Source organism: Manis pentadactyla, chromosome 13 (assembly GCF_030020395.1).
Source record: "Manis pentadactyla isolate mManPen7 chromosome 13, mManPen7.hap1, whole genome shotgun sequence".
In the NCBI taxonomy this organism is placed as follows: domain Eukaryota; kingdom Metazoa; phylum Chordata; class Mammalia; order Pholidota; family Manidae; genus Manis; species Manis pentadactyla.
Genome location: NC_080031.1, coordinates 91,183,332 through 91,206,009, shown reverse-complemented (window position 1 = coordinate 91,206,009; position 22,678 = coordinate 91,183,332). Strand labels below are relative to the sequence as shown.

Below are 22,678 nucleotides of genomic sequence, written 5' to 3'. Positions count from 1 at the left end.
TGAATATGAGTATAAAAAGAAATAAAAGCATTTGGCCTATCATATGAAAATTCCCTATAGTAAAATTACTATTTTTCAATTTGAGGGTTCAAATGGTTAATTAAAATATGTCGATATTAATCTTCCTAAACTTGGTGATAAGAAGGTGAAAGCCTCATTCCTATCAGACTTAAAGGGAATGCTTACCTAAGCCTAGAAAGGCCTCCTGCTCACATTGACTAGGCAGTTCTTAATGATCCTGATCAATATTTCTATAGGACACCAGATAACAAATAACTTATAAGAACCCATGGCCTCACTATCCTCGCAAAAAATTTGCTGTTAAGAGAATCTTGGTACACTTTATGACAGAAGCTTCCAGATGTTTGCCTTTACATATTAACTGCACACATACTGACCACATTTAGAATGGTTTTGCTGATTTAAGTTTGTACCTTTTTATTTAACTCTCTAGACTATCATAAGTACATTCGATATTTTGTGTAAAATAACCCTTTTCATTTGGAAGGGGAGATTCTTTTAGACTCGGTGTTAATGAAATCAAGAAGTTGTCCATGATTCCAACAGTTTAGATTTTAAGCAAGTATAACTGGTCTGATAATTTAGAGACAGTCCATCAATAAATAAGTAAATAAATAAGTAAAGAAGTCTGGTATGAAAAGTTCTAATACCAGTGTGCAGGTCCAGAGTAAAACAAATGGAAAAGATTTCAATTTTTTCAGCATGCCCAAGTTCCTAGATTCTCAAAGCCATGACATAAAATAAAATACTAAGTTTAGTTTTCTGCATGTAATGATCACAAGAACTCAAAATTATAGGCAAATGTTCTAAAGAATAAGGGACACCCTTTTAGGATTTTACTATATTGAATAACACTAATGAACTGAAGGAAAAACACGTTTTTTTTCTCAACGTAACTTAGTCCCATTTTTTTGGTTCTCCTTTATCCATCTTTTTAATTGTATTGTAAATAAAAATAATGGGACTGCTAAACACTCAGAAGTTTTACTCACAATTTCATGAATTCTTAACTCACAAAAACCCAAGCCTAACATGTTCATTTAGTAATAGATTCTTTCATGATGGAACAGTATTAGTCAATTTGATTAATCTTTTAAAGAAACATTAAAGCAACCAGGTTGAAGTCATAAATTTTTTAAAATCCGTGACCTTGAACATTTAAAAGGAGACAGGAAGCATAAAAATGGATTCTAGACTATTTACTGCCATACTGCATAATTTAAAGAAAGAGTCATTCAAAATGTGGAAGTGTAGATTGTTTTGTTTTAATCTACTGGTCCTACACTATTTAATATGATACAAGAAATAGTTCATAGTTTTAAGGTAACTTTGGGACATTTTTTTCCATTTTTCTATTACAAATTGGAGGTTTTATGCTAAAAATAGATTTTTATACACAAGTTACTAAGTTGCAATCTTATTTAATTAAAAGAATTAGTTTTTAAAAACCTATATCAATCAGAAAGTAGTCTAAGTGAAGACATCCAAAAACCACTCAGCTTTTTGGTCACATTGAAAACAATATATAAGGTTCTTTTGAGCACAATTATAAATATTACCCAGAAAATTTAAGAAATGCAAGTTTTACTTCAGATATTATGTAACAGTATATCACAAGCTTCAAAGTATTAGGCTGCCATTACTCTTAGTTATCCAGAATAGAATTCTAGAATCACACATGTCAGAGAAATGTTTCCCAATCAAATCTTTTAGACAATTACGGGTTTATCACACTAAAGCATAAAAACTTTTTAACTGTAACCATTTCAAACTCGGAGAGTTCTGTCTGCCATAACCCAACCTTTCTTGTTACTCAGTTATCATTACAAACATTCATGTACTATGTGCTTGTGCCGTAACAGAGTGAACCATAATGTTGCCTCCTAAGCTGTGGGGAGCTTTAGCAACATACTAAAAGCTCCAACTACTGGTTCTTAATTTCTTATACAGGCTTCTGAAGCTATTTCTTGCCATACTACCATCAAGTTCAAGACTTGTAATGATTCCTTTTACAATATTAACTTAAAACTTCACTTACCTTGGGTCTAAAATTAGTGGTTGGGCCCACATACTCATGCTGAGCTTTTATAGTTCCCCAGGGATGATAAATTTTGAAGCACTCATTGCAATAGCTTGCACTACAGTCCATGCAACTTTTTGTGGATTCCTGAGGTGGCGGCTTACAAAGATCACACATAATGGCGGTGGCTGCCCTGGCTGCCTGCCGGTATCTTTCAACGATAGTTTCCAAAGTGAAATTTCGGAATAGGCCATTGATTCCTCGCTCTCCAAGATCCACACCGTGCTCACAGCCAGGGCAAGGAAAAATAGTTGTTCTAGGGGTCAAGGAATTGCGTTTCCAGCCTGTGTAATCAATAAGCCCTTGTTTAGTTACATCAGTAGGAAAATGAATAGAATGAAGAAAAAGGAATGATGCTTTGGAAAGATATGTATCTAAAAGTATATTCCAAAAATGTAATACTCAAAGTGATTCCATTTGAATCAATTTGTATTCTGAAAATGCTTTTTTAAAAACTGTTTTTCCATGGTATAAAAAAGACAAACCCAAGTTATTAAACAAATCAAAGAGGAAAGGAAAATATTCTAAAGGGAATCTCATTTAAACCATATTAAATCAAACAGATATGTGGACAAAACATACAACACAAGACTACACAGGGTCAGGATCTTTTGAAATTATATAATTAACACTTATAGTTACTTATATATATAATATCCAAAGGAATGTAGCTTCCATTTAAATGAACACAGCTTTGGCTGACTGATAGGAAATGAGTTCATACATAAAAAGCACAAGAGCCCTTAATCCAGGCTCCATGGATAGGCTCCAGAAAGATCCAAACAGTTTTGCTAAATATTTGAAATCATTTTAAATTGTATTATGTATATATTGCAAAATTTTAAATCTGTATACTTAATGCATACATTCTGGTTAAACAATCCACAGGTTTTATGAGATTCTCAAAGGAATATGTGACCACAAACTTGTTAAGAACTACTGTATAGAGGGCTTCCCAATGCAGTATTGTTTTATCTGGAAAATACAGTAGGCAAAATCATTAGTTAGTGGAGTAAAATCTATAAGAGTGAAAAGCTCATTCAAAGACCTAGAACCTAGTAACTTTAAAGAGGAATCAACCATTTAGCATCTTCTTATGACCTGGAAAAAAGAATCATTAAGGTTATTTAATTCAATAAGCCAAAAGCTACAAAGCATTACAAATAATTTTACAATATATACATAATACAATGAATGACCTTAAACACTACAGTTTTGTCGAGCATCATCCTGAGTTTAATACATCAACCAATCAAAAAATCAAACCATGGCAGTCCTTACCCACAGGCTTACAAGAATCCCGGGTGTCCGTTTTAACACAGGGGCATGCATACCATCTTCCCTCCCCTCATTTATAAACCTATTTAGTCTTGGCTGCACACAAAAGAATCAGCTATATATCATCATAAACTTCTTAACCTATGGCCTTCTTTCAGACTGCCATGTATCCAGTACCAAAAACAAATGGTTAAACTCAGGATAGTGTATTTAGAAAAGGTCTTCAAGCAGCTGTACTAATATTGCCCTGGCACATTACTATCATCACTGAAAAGACTATTTTAAAAGATACCTGGCATGATATCACTACAGGTAAAATGTAGCAATCAGCCCCCAACATTATTTACTTGAAGTGACTTCACAGCGTGCTAAACAGCATTAGGTCCTGAAAGCTCCTTATCAACATACATGCAGAATATTTTCAGTATCTTCATTTAATGGTATTTTTTAACTCTTATATTTTTCAACATACAGAAAATGCATACCAAAGAAAGCCCCATAAAAATTTGAAAATCTTGCATAAGACAGATTCTTATAATTCAAAAAACATGCAACACAGTCCAAGATGTTCCACAATTCCACAACACAGCAGGCACATAATGAGTCAGCAGCAAAGCTGCTTCCAGAACACATGCAAATGAAAACGTTGTTTAGGGAAATACCAAGTTAGGTAATTCTGGAAGTGCTAAAGTGCAGTGGTCAAGTTTAAACAAATGGAAATTCACATTTAATTGCATGCTTCCATACATGACCTACGTGATAGAAATTAAAATGGATAACTGATGTCAACAGTCAATGTTTTCAAAAATGTATTTATGAATTGAAAGGTGTGGCCAATTAAGTAACAGGATAAAGCAAAATTAAACCATGACAACAAAATCCCACTTCAACATGTATGCTGGTGAAACCCAAATTTTGGTCATCATGTTTAGAAACCTTAAGCTGTTTAATCCCTTTTCTGTAAACCTCGCTTAACTTATTTTTACAACAAAAATAAGGGGTAAAACATCACACTAAAAAAGGTGTCAGTACAACTTAGCTGTTTTTCTAAACAGAGTGCTAAAGAATTTACATCTTATTTCATGTGTCTTGTACTCTACAACTGTTTTCATAAAAGCAAACAAGAATACACGTTCAGGACAATAAAGCAGGCCAGACCTAAGGATATTCTCGGGAGGTAAATATAATGGAAAAAAGTCAAGATACTAGAACTAAGAATAAAATCTAACAGTCAACTTCGTATTCTCTATAGCCGTGCTGTCTGACACAATAACCACCAGCCAAATATGACTACTGAAATTTAATTAAAATTAAATTTAAAAGTCAGTTCCTTGGTTGTACCAGCTCCATTTCAAATTCTCAAGAGCCACATGTGGCTAGTGGCTAACATACCGTACGGCACAGGGTCAAACATGTCCATGACCAGAGGAAGTTCCTTTGGAAAACAGTGCTCAACATGGCACAAAGAAACAGAAAGTAATGATGGCTCAGAAAGGTAAGGAAGGAAGCAATGTAAGCCAAGCAATGCGATACTATATGTGGAGCTGCATTTGTGGAGCTAATAATATATGCAAATTATTTGAATACAGTTGCCTTGCTGAATCCATTCTTTTCCCCATATATCTTTATTTACTTTACTCTCTATAAACCAAAGACAAGTTAAACAAGTATAAATCATGACACAATTTTAAAATGAAGACTCCAAATAATCTTCATATTAGTTTAGAGCAAATCCTCCCAAAAAAGTCAGTTTTCAGTCATATGTTTTACCATTTAAATATCAAAAAGATCAAGTATTGTAAAATAAACATCAAAGAGAAAATTTTAAAAATAAGTAGAAGTCAGTCAATTCATAACAGGTTCAAAACCTCTGCTAGCTGCATCCTTTCTTATATTCTGCAAACAACTTCTCTCCTGTCCCCACCTGGCCAGTTAGTGCACCACCTCTCCCCATGCTGGGCATTCATGCTGGGGCTTCTAGGTGTTCAGCAATGGGCTGATGCATATGGCCACCTTCGCGTTTCCTTCAGCACATTCTGACCTCCTAATGCCCCTGAGTTAAATTTACCCTTTGAGTATTATTATAAAACCTGAAAAATCTTTTCCTCAACTACTATCTGAATCAAAACCAGGTGATACGCAATTCACTTTTTTAAGCATACTACTCCTACCTTGCCTCCTAAGTTTCAACACTTAAAATTCTCAGACTCACTAAAACCTGTAAGACAAAGGTATACAGGTGGCTTCTAGAAGTGACTCTTAAGTTTTGTATAAGGGAGCATGCAGAGAAAGGTGAGGGGGACAGAAAAGGGATAACATTTCTGGCATTCATTTCCTCCAATAAAGTATAAGGTACCACCAGCATTCCACAAAAAAAAGCAGCCAATTTTACTTTAAAGGTCAACTGGAGTAAAAAAATAAATAAATTAGTATGATAGGCTGGCCCATCTTTCATACAGAATCAAATATTTCAGAAAGCCTAAAAGAGCAGTACACATTATTTACCCACATATGGGAAGGACCTCGATGTTAAAACTCAAATACTTTAAAACCAGTAACAAAGACAAGACACCGTAGAGCATAAAAAAAATTATTAACTACAAAAATTATCAATACCTTTAAGCAAAATTTTAAATCCAGAAGAAAGTACTGGCTTATTTAACCCTCTCAAAGTAGCGATATGGCTGTAACGTGAGCTTTGTTCCATTAAGTAAATGTAAAGGACTTTTAAGGATACTTACATACAAGAGCTACAATAGGGATATGTCATTTTCTTCAAAAATAGTGTGTCATATTGCATACTGTGTATCACACTGTATATTGTATTATACATTGTGTATCATAATTGACAAAATGCAAGCACTAATAATCAGTGTTCCTTTTAAAAGTCTCAGAACTTCCTCAGTAATTTAATCCTGTTGACCTTTAAGTCATTTCAGCCCAATTTGTTCACTTTGTACAAAATTGTGAAGACTTGACCACTGATGTTTTAAAAACCTCATTTAGACAAGGTTGTTTACATCTAACACTACACTGCCTGCAGCCACACAAGCAATAAAGCATTTTCTACCTCTCCACCCCAAAGACCTCCGCTGGGATGCTGTGAACAATGAACAGAAAGTTGGATTTAGAATTTCATTTCAAAGAGAAGATTCACAACTTGTTAACAAAAGATAAGGCTGTAACTGTGTCTTGCACATAACACAATTATTGAATTAACAGTAAAAAAAGGGGTTGTCCTGGTACACACGGTATTTATGAAGCCATCACTGTGAAACACTCATCAAGCTTGGCACTGAGAATTAATCACTGTTGGCGTAGCACTTATGAGACCTACACTATACCTTATAGGTTTGTATCTTTAAACATCAAATTATTGGTGACTTGAAAAAACACAGGAAAGCATCTTTTCATTTTTTTTACTGATGTAAACCAACACTGTATACAAACATTACTAAAACTGTCTTCCTGACAAAAGGAAATACAAAATAGGAGCAAAGCTTGCATATAGTGAACAAAAATGCACAATAGAGCTCTTTATTTTTACATAATTTAAATGCTACTGTGTTATACAGACAAACCCTATTCTTTCAAGGCACCCTCTCATTTTTAAAAATCTGTCAAATGGTCAACGTAATGCCATCCAAAAGGAACATGTGAGCCAGAAAGTGTAAGCCACATATGCGGTTTTAAATTTTACAGCAGCCAGATTAAAACAAAAAAACAAGTGAAATTTTAGTAATACATGTTATTTAAAACAATATATTCAAAATACTATCACTTCAAAATGTAATCAGTATAAGAATTATTAAAGAGCTTTCTTCTTCATTCTAAGTGTTCAAAATCCAATGTGTATTTTACATGTACAGCACATCTCAAGACTGGCACATTCCAAGCCCTCAATAGCCACGTGGCTAGTGGCTACTGTACTGGACAGTCCAGGTCTAATTAGTCCCTTTATTAAACCACTGGGAAAACTAATTTTTAGAATCCTATTCCTCCCACATCAAAGGCTCAGAATAGTTTCTGGCTTCCTGCTCAAGTATGTCTAAATGAAGAAAAATAAAAATAAAAAAGTCTGCCAGAAAGAAAAGCAAACATTACTTCTCTATAAATTTATTTCTGAATCTACCCAAAGGAAAATTATAGGCAAGTGACCCATAAATGGAGGGTAAGTAGCATTGTATTTGTAATACAATGAATTCTACTACTTGAAAATTGTCAGGAGAAGGAGACCCCCACTAAAAGTTGCATGCATTTGGTAAAAACCTGCAGGAGTGATTGCCCTCCAAGCAGCATTCTCACCCTCTCAGTGTTTTACCTTATTTGTTATCTTGCTCTGTGTGTTCTTCTAGATGAAGGACTGTGTTCTAATTGTTGCATCTTTTATGAAGCTCTGCACAATGGGAGGCTAAACGCCTCTTAAAAAGAGGAGGGGTGGGTCTATCTTGTTCACTACTCTTCAGTCATGTTTGGTAACTTCAGTATTTTATTGAAAGAACAAATGCAAATAGTACTCAAAAAGGCACAGAACTTCAGGGCTGGAGAAGATAACAGCAACTCACATATCAACCAGCCCAATATACCACCCAAGGCAGAAATCCCCTCCACAATATCTGTAAACCATGGTCACTTATTCATTGTTTAAAACAAAGGCTCCAAACACTGACGGTCCGAACTCTGGATAGGTCAGAGTCAAAGATGTATTTGGGCTGCCCTGCCCTATGTTGAGCTAGCGTGGTCTTTTTAAATTCAAATGGAATTAACTGCTAACATTTAAAAAACTCAAAATTATCAAGTTTTGGGCGGAGGGGGTGCAAAACGGTAAGTCTGACAATGTGGTACACCCAAAGCCACATAATAATGCACTAGTGCCAAGTGGCAGTAGCCCCCTGACACAAGGCGTTCATTCTAGTGTCCAGTCCCAAATCATGCCCCGCTGTCTCCAACAGCAGAGGCCCGGAGTCAGCTGGCTGCTGACACTTGGGCTGCTGGTCTTTTTATAGCAGTTGCATTAAAGGGAAAATGAAATATTTACTGTCTTTATATCAAAGAAGTAAAATGAAAAGAGGGTCCTTTATTTGTGATGCCCAGGACCTGTTGCATTAATGTACCTATTTGGCCCCTATAGCATCTAAATTTGACCCCAAATTTAACTACTTCTAATGACAAGAATCTGACAAATTTGGTTGCACATTTCATTTTTGGACAGCAACGGGTGATCTTCTCTCATGCTAAATTGGAATCTGCCTTCCTGTTTCATCTACTCATTGATCTGGAACCTCTGTCAAGAAGACACCCAGTATGTTCTTTCTCCCACAAGACAGCCAGCACGTTCTGCAACCGTCCCTTCTCCAGCTTAAATATTCTTATTTCCTTTTCACAGAAAGGTTTTCTAACTTTGCTCCTCAGACAAAATCTAACTTTAATGGGGTTCCTCGCTAAAGAGGGAGGAACATCTCAGTAATTCTATTTTCTGACTGGCACAGCATCAAGTAGGGTGGGGAATGGAACTCTTGTTCTGGGGGGAAAATGCCATTGTTATTGAATATAAGCCATTGTGGCCTGCTTTGTACAAATCTTGCAGCAGAGGTCTGCCATTCACTATCCACTCAGCAAATATTTATTAAACATCTACCAAGTACTGTTTGTACCAAGTACAAACAGCAACAGTTAACTGTATCTAGTTAAATATATTTCATCTATGTTTCATTCATACTGCACATAAACCACATATAAAAACTAACCAAATATTAAGATTAGAATCCTACATAAAACACAGGACTTTATAAAAGCTCAATTTAAGTAGAAATCCTAGAACATAACAAAACTCCTTTCAATGGTCTGTGCTAAACATTAATACACAAAAAGCATATTTTCCTGGGTCAATAAAGCAGGGGTTCCTACTTAGCCAATGAGGGTCTACCAACAAAATCTCCAGTTTTATCCAGCAGGATGACTTTAGCTATCACTGTCTTTCCTTCCTGCTCACTGAGCCAGTTTCCTAGCAAGGAGGGAATCTTGAAGGGATGACTTCACAATGAGCATGACCCCCTCCCACCTCATGCCCCCTGCACTCCCAGTTACCTAATGCTCCTTTTTTGTATATATGTACAATTTTTATGTGTCCAAAATAACTTTTAAGGAGTGATTACCATTTAAAGAAAACTACATATCTCTAAATGGCACACCACTACTCTCAGAGCAAATATCCTCTCCTCCATGTCCTGAGGGAGCACAGAAAGACAGAAACATTACCCAAGGCGACTCCCTATGACAGTGGGGACCAAAACGGACCACGTTCCCAAAAGTGCAGATAGATTATTTCCTAATAAGAAAGGTATTTTTACAAGATTAAGAGTTATTCCTATAGAGCAAAAGGGAGAAATGGACAAAGTGGACCAAAGGATTAAACTGAAGACCTCAAAGCCCAAACTGGGCAGAGGCGAAGCCCTGGGCTGGTGCTAATGGCCACTCTCCACTTACGAAGAATGTGCCTAACATGATATTGTGGTTTTTCTACCCAAACCTGACCACGTTCAGTCCTCAGTGCTGACTTTTGGCTCTTAATTTCCCAGTGACCCTGCTCCCAGTGATTTCAAATTAATATTGATACATTTTAATCAAGCACTGATATCCAGAAGAAAGTAACACTATCCCAAATAGAAAATAATTTAAACATTGGCTATAGGGGAAAAGTACAAATGAATGTGCTATACATCTAATTAGATCTATTTCTATCATTTCTATAGAATTCCACTACTACTTACTTAATGTTCAAAGTCCTTATTTTAGCAAATGGATTTAAAATGGGTGGATAAAATAAAATCCTCAGGTGGAACAAAATGATGCCAAATAATTCATCCAAAAAGTTTCTTAGGACTAGTCATTCAGTATGTCCTATGACTATGAATAGAATTATTTAATAAATTATTCTGCATATTTATTCACATGCTACCATACATAGATGTTCCCCTAGGAAGTACTTCAGTAGTCCATTATTTCATCCCTCATATAAATGACATCACCTGGTCAGAACATCCCAAAATACAGACGCAGCTACTAAGGAGTTTAACACAAAGTTGGTGTTCAATAGCTGCCTCTAAGGACATATCGAAAGACAGAGCTAATTTTGACATTTTAAAAAGGTGAGGCATCCCTTTATAATACAGTTTTAATCTATTCATCTGGAAAGATTAACCCTCAAAATGACAAAACTAACTTCCCTTCCCCAGTAAGCACTGCAACACCCTGACCCCAAGGTTCCACCACATACCTGGTCTGTTAATTCTGTCAATTTTATCCACGCTAGGGGAGGGCAGCCAAAGTCGAGGACTGCTCTGATTGGAGTTGTCTGATCCCACGTCATTGAATGAGTCATCAAGTGTCAGTAAGAGTTCTTTTACACATTTATGACAGATGCTATGTTGACAAGGGAGAATCAACGGATGGGTAAACAGCTCCTTGCATGCAGGACAAATGAGCTCTCTTTCGATATTCTTAATGGCAACCTTAAAGTGAGAAAAAGAAACCAGAATCAAAGGTTCTTTGTGCATAAATATATTAAAATGTTTGTATAAATACATGAGTTTTCCTTTCTGAAAAAAATTAAGACACAGATTTTTTTTTTTTAATCTGAAGATCCTTTTTGGCTTTGACATTCTATACCATCAATCCCCCCTCAACATCCATAACCTACAACTGAAGGGACAGGACACTGTAAAAACTTAAGTATGAACAAAAAATTAGCATGAAATGTCAGGGGGACATAATTTCACCAATTATGAAGTTAGTCAAATCATCTACTTCAGTGAAATCCTAAAAGTAGACTACATCAATAAGAAGACAGCACTAACAATGAGACTCTATTCCCATTTGGCACAGTAAGTCTATGACTGGCAAACAACAAGCCCTGGGAAAAATTGGGTTAGCCAGTATGTGCATGAAGCCAAGTTGAAATTTATTTACCAGCTTTATTATCAGCAATTTTCTACATTAAATGTGGCCATTTCTCAGATGCTGCATTGGCAATGTAGCTGGAGGTTAAAATGCTGGAGGTTCACATGCTGCATATCGAAGCAGTTATCTTAGAAGCAAAACGAGTATGGAAAGGGTGTAGATGATTTGAAAGCATTGTGAAGTGCTCTCAGGTACTAAAGCTTGGTTATTTTCATTGAGAAACATTTAGACTCTATCTCAACTAAAAGGTCTGATAACCTCATAACCAGTTTTCCCATCCTTTCCCTATGCAGTTTTTCCCCATGTATCCCAAACTTCGGGTGCTATGAATCTATATCCAGCATCCCTGCAATCTTAAAGTGCTCATAACCTTGTACAATCATTTCAACCACCGGAAATACACATTAAAATTAATTCACTTATTTTAATTAAATAAAAATGTATGCTGTTCTATTCCCTCTAAAGTGACGCGAAGCACGTTTGACCAGAGGCCTACAGCCAACTGGCTTTACCGCTTACCAACGGGTCTTTGCAGTGTTTCTTGCTGCATCATTCAATAAATATTTTATGAAAGCCCACATGTCACAAGTTTAGTAAGTCTGGAAGACAGCCACGCCTCAAAATTCACATCAAAGAATACAGAATATTCATATTCTCTCTCATTTCACAAAGGATTTGACACCTAATTCAAAGGAAACTGTTATCCGTCTAAAATAGGTTCTCACACCTTCTTTTATGTGAGAGGTTCTACCTCCCACTAGAAAATCTAAAATTATTTGCATTTTTCTTTTCCATAAAACAGTACATGAGCTTTTTAATCATGACGGATATAAAGTAACCATTACCCAAAAGAAAAACAAGTGTTCACTTTACATTCATCGAGGGGAAACAATCTGATTAAGAGAAACAGGATGCGGCGGCTCCCACAATTAAGCTGTTTTGAAAGAAATGGGGATCAGTGGGATACTAGTAAGTTCGAAAGAACTGCACAGCCGTCCTCTTCCAACAAAAACATCTGCACCCCGACAGCTGCCTGAGCGAGCCCGCTTCCCGCGAGCACCGAGGCCGGAGGGGCCTCTGCTCTTGGCGACGCCTGGCCGGTCCCACCGACTCCCCGACAAAGGGCGCTGGACACGCGCAGGGCACGAGCCACACCTCCCCAAAGTGAAGCAACGCCACAGCCCAAACCCCAGGAAAGAGCCCTGCCCGGCCTCCCCGGGGTGCTCAGGTGGGCTACGTCCACGCTCGAGAGGTGCCCTCTTCCGGGCACGGGGACCCGGAGTTGGGGCCCCCGAGGGGCAGAAAGGGGGCTCCCGGTTGCAGAACCCAGCCCCGGCGAGGAGGCTCTCTTCCGCGGAGAGCTTCCCTCCCGGTTGCGGGCGGGGGGCGCACACACCGCGGCCGGCGAGAGCGGCGCCGCTGTGCCCTCACCAGCGGGGCTGAGCCATCGCCTTCCATGCCAGCCTTCCGCCAACTGGCATCAGCAGCAGCGGTCGAACAGGCGGACGGGCAGCCGCGTCCGGTGGGTGGGTCCCTGCGGCGGACGGTGAGCCTCGGCTGGAAGCCGGAGAGCGGGCTGGTCAGCGGGCCCCGGCCAGCGAACCGAGGCGGCGAGGCGCACAGGCAGGGAGAGCCGAGCTTCGCGGCCGGCGACTGCTCCGCACTCCCGCCCGGCGGCCGGCTGCGGCGGCGGCTCCTGCAGACTGCGGCTGGGCGGGCGGCGGCGCGGAGACCGGGGCGCGGTGGCGCGAGGGGCGGGGCGGGGCGGGGCGGGGCTGCACCGTCGCCCGGGCAACAGCGCCCACCGCACAAAGCCGTCTGCCCGCCCGCCGCCGTCGCCCCCTGCCGGGCTGGGCAGCCTCCGAGCTGCGGTCCTCTGTGCAGAGCCGCCCGCCGTGGAGGCGGGCAGAGCGAGACCCCGCCTGCCGCACGCCTCCCGGGACCGGGGGTTCCCCCGGTGGGTCCCTGTGCCTGGCTCTTCCTCCTCGTGCGGCCCAACCGGTTAGGGGAACTTGGCTTTTCCCTGCTTCCTCCAGCCACTCCTTCTGCTTTCTGCTTCTGCCTTCACACTCACGGCGCGGCGCTGTCACGCAGGACAAGCACTTGCCCAGGGGCGCGGAGCAGGGGTTCCTCTCCTGGAGGCTGGCCGCGAATGGAATTCAAGAGACGGGGTCCTGGGAGCGCCCTCCCTCGCTGCGGACGGCGGGCGGGGGACATCGCGGCCGGAGACCGAGCTGCCGGGGTACCCGCGCACCCAGGCGCGGGACGCCTGCCCGGTGTTGAGGTGTGGCTTCCCCACCTTCGGGACTAGCCGTGTAAAGTGCACCTGCCACAACTTGAGCACGTTTCTTATAACTTGATTTCAAGACTAACGGATAACAAATTAACCTGGGAGGTTGGAAGCCGTATTATTAGATCACGCCTCTGCCTTCTCAGCAGGCTAAATAAGTCCATCCTTACGTCAGACTGAGAAATTAGGCGTTCTCAACAGCTGGCTAAAGAGACCACAGAGCTGTAGCGAGGTGTCCCCGTTAGGTTTTGAAATCCTTCCCACTTTTATTTCCTATTTGGAGAAGTCTCTTGCTGTGGAACGTTCCGCCGTCTTCCCACTCCACTGTCAGAGGTGGTAGCTTCTCCAACCCAGCAATTAAGCCACGGTGGGGCAGTGGGGCATTAACAGCAAGGGACCGTAGCTTTTGTGCTTAATGGAACACCCTCAGTTTACAGATGAGATGCGGAGAGCATGAACAACTGGCCTAGGAATAACTGGACTGTTCTGATCCGGATTAAGGCCGGTTCTGTGGCCCCACGTGCTGGAGTTGAGGCTGCTTCCTTCCTACAGGTTCTGATGCATCCTAACCAGGAGGGAAGTAAAAATAACAAACACCTGCAGTAATGTAGTTACCTATATCATGTAGGACACCATGTTCCCATACAGATTTTAAAGGACTCAACCAATAAAGAGCATTATTAAGTTATTTTCTGTTTTCAATACTGGTCTTTGCGTTAAATAATTCCCTTCTGGCTGGAGTCTCACCTCAGCACACGTAAATAGCATTTTGATGAAAAACTAGTTAACAGAGTAGAGATAGAAGCCTTCATTAACATGAACTAAAACTTATACAAATTTTTGGCTGTTATTTGGCTGAAAATTTTAAAAGCCCTTCCATTATGCAAATCAAACTTCCATGAGATAACATTTTTCCACCTGACTCTCAAAGTTCAAAAGATATGTTAATGCACTTGGCAACAATGTGGGAAATTAGGCACTTTCAAAGTTTTTGTGACAGTGTAGATTAGTATAGCTTAATTAAAGGGAAATTAAGTGCTTATTCTGTGAACTAAGCAACTCCTAAGAATTTTCCTACTGAAAGACTAGCATGTGTGCAAAGATCTTATTTGCACACTGAAAGACTAACACATGTACAAAGATCTTATTTGGGTCTGATCCATAGAAAGTAAATATTTATCATCCATAATGTACATCCATGCCATGGAATACTATGCAGCAGTTAAAATGAACATACTAATTAGAAAGGATTTCTAAAACACACTGTTAAAAAAAGTATAAAACCACACAGATACTGTGTACTGCCATTTTGGCAAAAAATGACAAGACAGACATATATGCAAATAAGTAAATGAAAATAAGTCTCTGAAATAGAGCACAAAATGGTAACAGTTATGGAAAAATAAGGTGTGGATGACACTTTTCACTCACATTGTATCGTTTGCACTTTATAGTGTGTGCATGTATGTGCATGTTTCACTTCTACAAACTTTATGTAATTTACCCCATAAACTTTTTAATTCATATTCATTGAAATGATGCAACCCATAAGCTTTCAGAAGCAAAAATGAGGAGGGAGAACATTGGTAAGTAGACAGAAAATATGAAAACCACCTGTTCTGAGCCTCATTCTCCCATTTTCCGAGTCATTTCTCTGCACTTGGCTGCCAAGCTTTGGGTCATCTCATCGATTTCTCTCCACCCCTATTACATTCCAGCTTCTCACTTATCAAACATACCAAGATCCTTCCCAATTCCTCAAGTTAAAATCCTGTGGAATATTTTAAGTTTTTTAAATCCTTCTCTCCCCTGCCCCTGTACCTCTCTGGTCAGCTTCGAATCCTCTAGTTTCTTCTCGGATCCTGTCCTTACACGTCTCACTGCTAATTCCTCTGCCCACCCTGCGCTGCTCCTCCCATGCCTGGATTACAGCAACCACCTAACTGGTACTTGCGGGTGACTTTCCATATGTGGATCACGTCCTTACAGCTCGTTCCGCACGAGGGCAGAATGAGCTGCAGTCCCTGGACCCCAAGCAGCTCAGTGTGGGACTGTAAATGGGGAGGGGTGTAAGTGCACGGGAATGTACTGCACGGCTGTGTTGGGGGGCAGCATTTATAGGAAGGGTGGTAAATGTGCAACAACATAAAAAAATGAGTCTAGTATAGTATGGAGGGGCTGGAATACCACGTTTCCTTTCTATAGAAAGGAAGATCTTCAGGGCTTTTAAGCAGGGATGACATGAAAGATCTATACTGTTTTGTTTTTAAGTCATCCTTCCCCTGATTTACATTGCATACGCTACCCCTTGGTGCCCACCACCCCTCAGTTTGGAGTATCCTAACACCTCCTTTTCCAGTAGTTTCTCTCTCTTTTTCTTTGCTTTACAACTTCAACATCTCTCCTTATTTTTAAACATATCTTTTTTGAGAGGACACAATTTAACCATACATCCAATAGTTTCTTTTAAAATATGGGTCAAAATTCAATACAAGGAAGCCTATTCTACCTGACCCTACCCCCGAAGGTCCACAGGCCTTGCACACTTTTCCCGGCATTATGGTATCTTGTTGGGCACTTGTTAGTGTGGCTTAATTGCTCTTCTATCACAGGAGCATAAGCTGCCTGGAATCCAAATCTACTTCATGCAATCTGAAAGGTTGTGGAAGGATATCACTTTACCACTACTCCCCAAACACACTCCATTCAGGTTTGGTAAAATAGAGGTTCAGAAAAGGTTTATTACATGACATTTAAAATATAAACTTGTTACCCTTTAGGCTGTACACTACTCACTAAAATGACCTGGTCTGTTCCCATGCTGACTTCTAATACCTGACAAGAGGTAAAATTCCTGGCCAAGTCAGGTCCTAATGACCACGGTGCATGTTTCAGCCCGTGCTGTGAGACACTACTGGCTCTTTGTCTGGTCTGAGATCAAAGAACCAGGTACCACTCTGTCAGTATGTCCTGAACAAGAAGTAGCAACAAGGAGATACGGCCACAGACTCCTAACCTTTGTCCCTTGTTGGGAATCCCTAGTCACTGAACAATCTGGAGACAAAACAGAGCCCCTGGACTCGGGCAAAACAAAGAAAATGGCAATGCAGTAAATCACAGGGCTGCACGTGGAGGGGCACCACCCCGTACATGCTGCTGGATATCAAGAGAGTCCAGCTGACAGGGCAGTGAGCAGCATATATCAGTTGTGGACCCAAGCCTCTGACAGGCCAGGCTTCCCTATCTTAAAGTGTTTCTATGGGAGCAACCTCAGGGGCAAGGAGCCCAGCTAGCCAGGAAGGTCAGATTTCCATTGCCTCGCCAGAGCCTGCCGGTCTTTCAAGCTGTGGAGCCAAGGCCTCCTTCCTCACTGGCCTACTCTTCACTGATCAGGTCACGTGGCTCTCAACTCCTTGACCACTTAGAGTCTTGCCCCTCGGTTTAACACAATTGCACACTCTAATTTTGCACACTAACATTTGATGTTTTATAAGCCTTATATCCCCAACCATTTAAACTTTTGTTTCTTTCTTTGTTTGGAGAGAAACATTTACCTACTAAATGGTGGCATCAGACCGACAACTTGAGATTTGATGAGAGGAACACAGTGCTGCTCTGGCAGACATTTTCCCACTAACGGCAGAGTGTACTGGCTGCGTAACTGGTGGGCAAAAGGTCTCTTGGCCAACTCGAAGTGAACAACACTGGTAATTTCTAGAGGTTGTTAGCAGGTTCCCTTTGACTGCATCTTATCAATGCTACTTGTAGGGTTGCTAAATTTAGCAAATAAAAAAACCCTGTTAAGTTTGAATTTCAGATTCACAGTGAAATTTTTTTAGTGTAAGTATGTCCCATGTATCCCAAATATTACATGGGACGTACTTATACTAAAAAAATGTATTTGTTGTTTATCTGAAATTCAAATGTAACTCTACAGCCTGTATTTGATCTGGCAACTCTACCTCCACTCAATGATCACTGTTTAGAAAGACAGTGTCTCAAAACTCAACTCTGTGTCACAGGAGCTAGATGTAATTAATAGCTGGCATTTGCTGAGGGCCTACTATGTGCTGTAATAGTACTAGGAATATTGCATAAAATATTCATTTAATCCTTTCAATAACCCTGTGAAATAGCTATAATTCTTTACAGAAGGGACATGTAACAATTACAACTGCTCCCCACCTGCACCCAGAGATTAGGAATACCCTCCAGGCCACATGGCTGGACTCCAAGAGCCAGGATTCAAACCTGGGTCTCATTCCAGAGTCCCTACTGCACCAAACACACGTAAGTATAAAATGTATATTTTACCATTTCATGAAAGGTATGATTTCAACATTCTTCAAAAAAGTAGTGAGAGATATTTTTTTTTCCCCAAATAACCTTTGGACAGTGTAGTCAAACATCAGAGGAAAAGTATAATATTTATGAAATTAGCTATTTTCAAATGATATCGTTAATCCAATCTTCTGATTCCTTTCCCTACCACCCCCAACACACACACTTCACCCAACCCCAAGACATAAAAAAAATATGTTAAAGAATACTTTGCAGTGGACCCAACCTTCATATTATCACCCAGTTTAGATTTCAGTTGTGTGAACAACTATCTATTGAGCCTTCTGAAACAAATCATTTGGTGGTATTCTTGTTTTGGTTCCAGGAGATGTTTAAGACTTTGCATTAGTCTAGATGTGAGGATATACTGAACTCAATTCTTTCAGAGTATAAGTATCTTCTTGTCCTAAAGGAAATTTTGTGTTTAATAAAGTTCTTGTATTTTTGTGCCTCAAAAAGGATGTTCAAAGTTAGCTGTTATAATTTGCCAAGTAATAGAATCATTGCCTATTCTCTATTAAATTTAAATGGTAAGCCCTATGAAGACTCTTTTATTTTGCTCAAATTATTGTACTCCTTAGCAGTATATGAACAGTAATTATTGCACTATGGGAAATAAGTAATATTTTCTCGCTACTATATATACAAAAATATAAATATGTCAAACAGTCTAAATATAAAGAGGTGTACTAAATTTAAATTCTTCTGTATTCCTTGTCATCAGATCTTCATTATATGATTCCAGAAGAGTGTAAAGGGAAAAGGTGTACAAAGACGATAAAAATAATAATAATGGGGAATATCCTTATAGAGACCCAAACAGTTTGAAAATACCGCTTTGAGTAATCCCTGATATAGACCACAGATATGGGAAAGTCTTTTAGTCCAAAGAAACAAGTTATGAAAGAAACAAAAAAGCAAAAAGCATCTTCCAGAGTGAAATATGTGGAAGTCCTTTACATGGCTTTTTAAACCTCTCAAGAATTATCATAGATATCAGCTATGCTTGTAGGGTGTTGTTTGATGAACAGACAGACCACAGTGGTAGAGATCACTATGTACTTTAAATATTGAAGTACTCATCACAACAGAGCAAAATAAGCTGATCAAGTCTGTCATGTGAGTTTTCAGTTACCCTAAGATGAAAGCTCATCTCCACATTCAGAGAACACACAATAAACTAATTTAATTTGAAATAGACATGCCACAAACTGCTGCGCGCATGGGGAAGCTGTGGCTTAGAGAATGAAGTTCCACTTTTTACTCTATAAAACTTTCTGTGAAATTTGAATATTTTGCAAGAAGCATGTATTAATTTTGTAAAGTTTTGAAGTCTCAGAGAAAAGTGAAAGAAATTATGATGATGGTCAACCCACTGGTCTCAACTCTGACGGAAGGGCAGGGGCAGGGAAACCAAGGGCCTCTGCTCCCCTCAGCAAACGTGGCATAAATAGACCGAGTTTCACGTTATTCTTTACATTACCAACCTGAACTGCAAAGTGGAACCTAACTGCTCAAAGGAAAATAAAGCAAGTGGGTATCAACCGTCTGCTAGTCCATGACTAACTCAGAGAGCTTTTCTGTGTTTAAATCCTGTATAATCACATGCAGAAGGAGGGGTTTAAATGCAGTTAGGACGGGGAAGGAGGAGAGCGGGAAGGGAATAAGCTTGAGCTGAACTGGTTAGGAGGCTGCTCCTGACCTCCACCCCTCCACCCCCATCATAAAATGGCAGAGGAAGGAACTGTTCTAAGTTCTTACTGGGACAGCCTGCTTTCCAGCCAGATTTCATAGGCATACCTGCCTCTCTTACTTTTGGAAGTCAGCTGAGAATGCTCACGTGGTGTGCTGCAGGCCCGTCCATGGCTGAAGCCTAGCGAAAAAGGTTTCCCTAGTCCAGAGAAATTCAGTGGAGAAAGCCGTAAGGTTATTTTGGTTTTGCTGTTTCACTACAGTTGAGCACATTGCCAACACATTGCTCACTCTGCCAGGTTTGTTTTCGGTTTTGTTTACCCGACTTTATTATAAGAAGCTTTAAGGGTTCTGTAAGGGTTCTGCCCTACTTGACCACTTAGTGGGAAGTAGGTTTATGGGAAATACACGTGTCTGCTTCATAATCACCTACGGTGTCAGCATGTAGATCCCTGGGGCCCACCCCAGAGCCATTCTCTCCAATTTCACTTTTGCCTGCTATTGAAGGAAGTACTTACTGGCCAACTAATACACTTGTGGCTTACTTTGAAGAATGTTTGAGTGCCACCGGCCTAAACTCATCTGGTAATCAATCCCCCAATTCTGGATCCCATCAGAAGTGGTCCATTTCGTTTGTAACCAACCTTCCTCTTCCTCCCCGCTCCCTCAGAGGTCCCGGGCAGCCAGACTCCCGCTGTGTGCTTTGAGCAGCCAGCCTGCTCTCCTCCCTGGGCCAGAACCTTCTGAACTTCTCCCACCAGGGTCGGCCCTCTGGAGAGTGGAACGGGCTGTGGTCTGCTCCCTAAGCCCGGAGGTGGCCAAGGGGAAGATGCTTGGGGCGACAAGGAGCTCCGTTGATATTTCTGGTCCCAGGGTATAATGGGAAGCTCAGCCCCTACCTTCAAAAAGTTCATAAAGATTCTGTTTCGGATGTGCGTATTCCGTGCTTGCAGAACAGGAGAGAGAATTCAGGGAGGAGCAGGGTTCGCCTGGGAAGCTTTAGTCTGGAGAGCACTGAACCGCATCCCAGCGCCAGGGGCCAAACCTTGCCATGCTCCATATTCGCGGGGTTATGCGAGGTGCAAAGTCTCGCATTTCAGGTGCAGAGCCACCCTTCTTTCTGATAGCGCCGCGCAGGAAGTCATTTTCTCTGCGGTGCCATCGCTTTATCTCGAAAGTCCAGGTGCAGAGAGCAAATGCAGGTGCCGAAACCCGCTCGCAAATCCGGGCCCACGCGCAGCCTTTGCATTCCCGGCACCTCCCGCCTGCAAACCACTGGGGATCCTCTCCGGGCAGTTTTTCGGATGCAGCGCGGAGGCCAGCCTCCCCGCCAGGCTTTCTGCCGGGGCGCAGAGCCAGGGGCCCGGCCAAGGCCGTGGATGCCAGGCGCCACCGACAGCGCCAGTCTGAGTTTCCAAAGGGCTCCCGGACAGGTGCGGCGCTGAAATCAGGTTCCTCAGCATCTGCCCCTTCCCACCGAAGACGGCTGCTTGAAAAGTTCCCAGGCTGGGGCGAAGCTAAGCGACCTGGGGGGAAGGGCTGAAAACAACAGCGCTGGCAAACCGGGTGCTGCCCGGTTTACTCTCCACACGGTCCGACTGCGCTCATATCGCGATCCCGCGACCCCCATTCACCCGCTAGTCTGGGCAGCGAGGTCGCCCGCTAGAAGTCACCACGCTTGGGCAGCCCTGGGTGGGTGCAGGGGCGCCCCTCCGCCAAAGCCCGACCCTCCAACCCATCTTCGCTCTCCGAGCGCTGGCCCTCGCCGTCCCGGAGCCCCCGCCGTCTCCTGGCTGGCCGACCCACCTCGGCTCATTTCAGACACGCCACGCAGAATAGAAAAGGCGGCTGCTTTGCATTCTGCAGCTGCCGGGACCCCGGGGCTGAGAGCGCGGCCCCGGGATTGCAGCCCCTGCGCCCCGGGCGCTGGACCGGCCCGGACGCCCTCAGCCCAGGCCAGGTAGCGCCCGGAGCGGGGCCCAGGCCGCGCCCCGAGCCCCTGCGCTTACCTTGCCTCTGGCTAGCAAGTCCATGATGTAGCCAAATTCACTGACGTCCCCCGACTCGGACATGGTTACGCCCTTCCACAAACTCCGGAGGCCCGGGCGGGTGCATCGAATTTGTCCTGCTCTCCCCCGCCCCTCTCCCGGTGTTTAGTCCGAGTTTCGCCCAGCGCCGCTCCAGCTGCTGTGAACCAGACAAGTGAGCGCGCGGGCGGGGGAGCACAGAGCGCGGAGGGTGGTGGTCGCATGGAGGGCTCCGCGCAGCGGCGCGGCCGGGGGCCGTAGGGGAACAAACGGCGGCGGCGGCGGCCCGCCCAGGCCCCGCCCCCCGGGGTCGCAGGCTGCCGAGACCAGACCCGCAGAGCCGCGGCGGCGCGCCCTTGGACGCCGGGCCCTCGGCTCGGGCACCGGGGAGGTTCCCCGCCGTCCTGCGCCGGGGTGCGAGGGCGGAGAGCGCGGAGCCCGGGCAAGGCGGCAACAAAGGATGGGGCCGCCAGCGCCGGAAAGCCAGCGGGGCCCGGGAAATGGCAGCGCCGCATCTCGAGGCGCCTTCCTGAAATCCAATAGGTAACAAAGACCAAGCCTAGCGCTTCGTGATGAGAACAAATACTAGGACTGTATTCCAAACACCCTAAGCGCGTGAGTTCGATTGTATCTCTGTATCCTCTTGATACTCAACTTTCCCTTAGTTAAAAAAAAAACAAGAAGAAGAAGAAAGCATTCCTTCCAGCAAGGTTGCTGGACAAACACGCTCACCCTTAGTTACGGCTGACTGATTTGCCCAATGATTCGTTTCATTAACTGAGTTAGACATGCAGGGCATGCTTCTCACATTTTATACTTCTTTTTAAAATAGCAGCTCCCCTAGGAGGCTGCCGCTGTAATGGTCTCTCAGCCTTCGCTCTGCTTCATTCATATCTGACAATCTTTGCTTCTCTTGAAAAGCAAACTTGGCCGAACAAAGTCAGTCCTCGTCTATTATTACTCTGTTCTAGGCAGTCTGTTACCTTTCCT

General features: G+C 42.2%; 1 protein-coding gene across 4 annotated transcripts in view; it reads right to left on the bottom strand.

Annotated features, from left to right (window-relative positions):
• TRIM36 (tripartite motif containing 36) overlaps positions 1–22,017 on the bottom strand; it is a 40,318-nt gene extending 18,301 nt beyond the window's left edge. For 2 of the 4 annotated variants that reach the window (XM_036932520.2, XM_057490762.1), the window contains exons 1-4: positions 21,671–22,017; positions 10,656–10,890; positions 6,450–6,479; positions 2,060–2,385 (exon numbers count right to left, since the gene is read on the bottom strand). In XM_036932520.2, the coding sequence (XP_036788415.1) occupies positions 2,060–2,385; positions 6,450–6,479; positions 10,656–10,890; positions 21,671–21,733 (654 nt within the window). In that variant the 5' untranslated portion in view covers positions 21,734–22,017. Of the gene's footprint in view, positions 1–2,059; positions 2,386–6,449; positions 6,480–10,655; positions 10,891–12,769; positions 13,697–21,670 lie in introns of those variants that run through there. The other 2 variants (XM_036932522.2, XM_036932521.2) reach the window with 2 other exon arrangements.
• Positions 22,018–22,678: the final 661 nt, after the last annotated feature.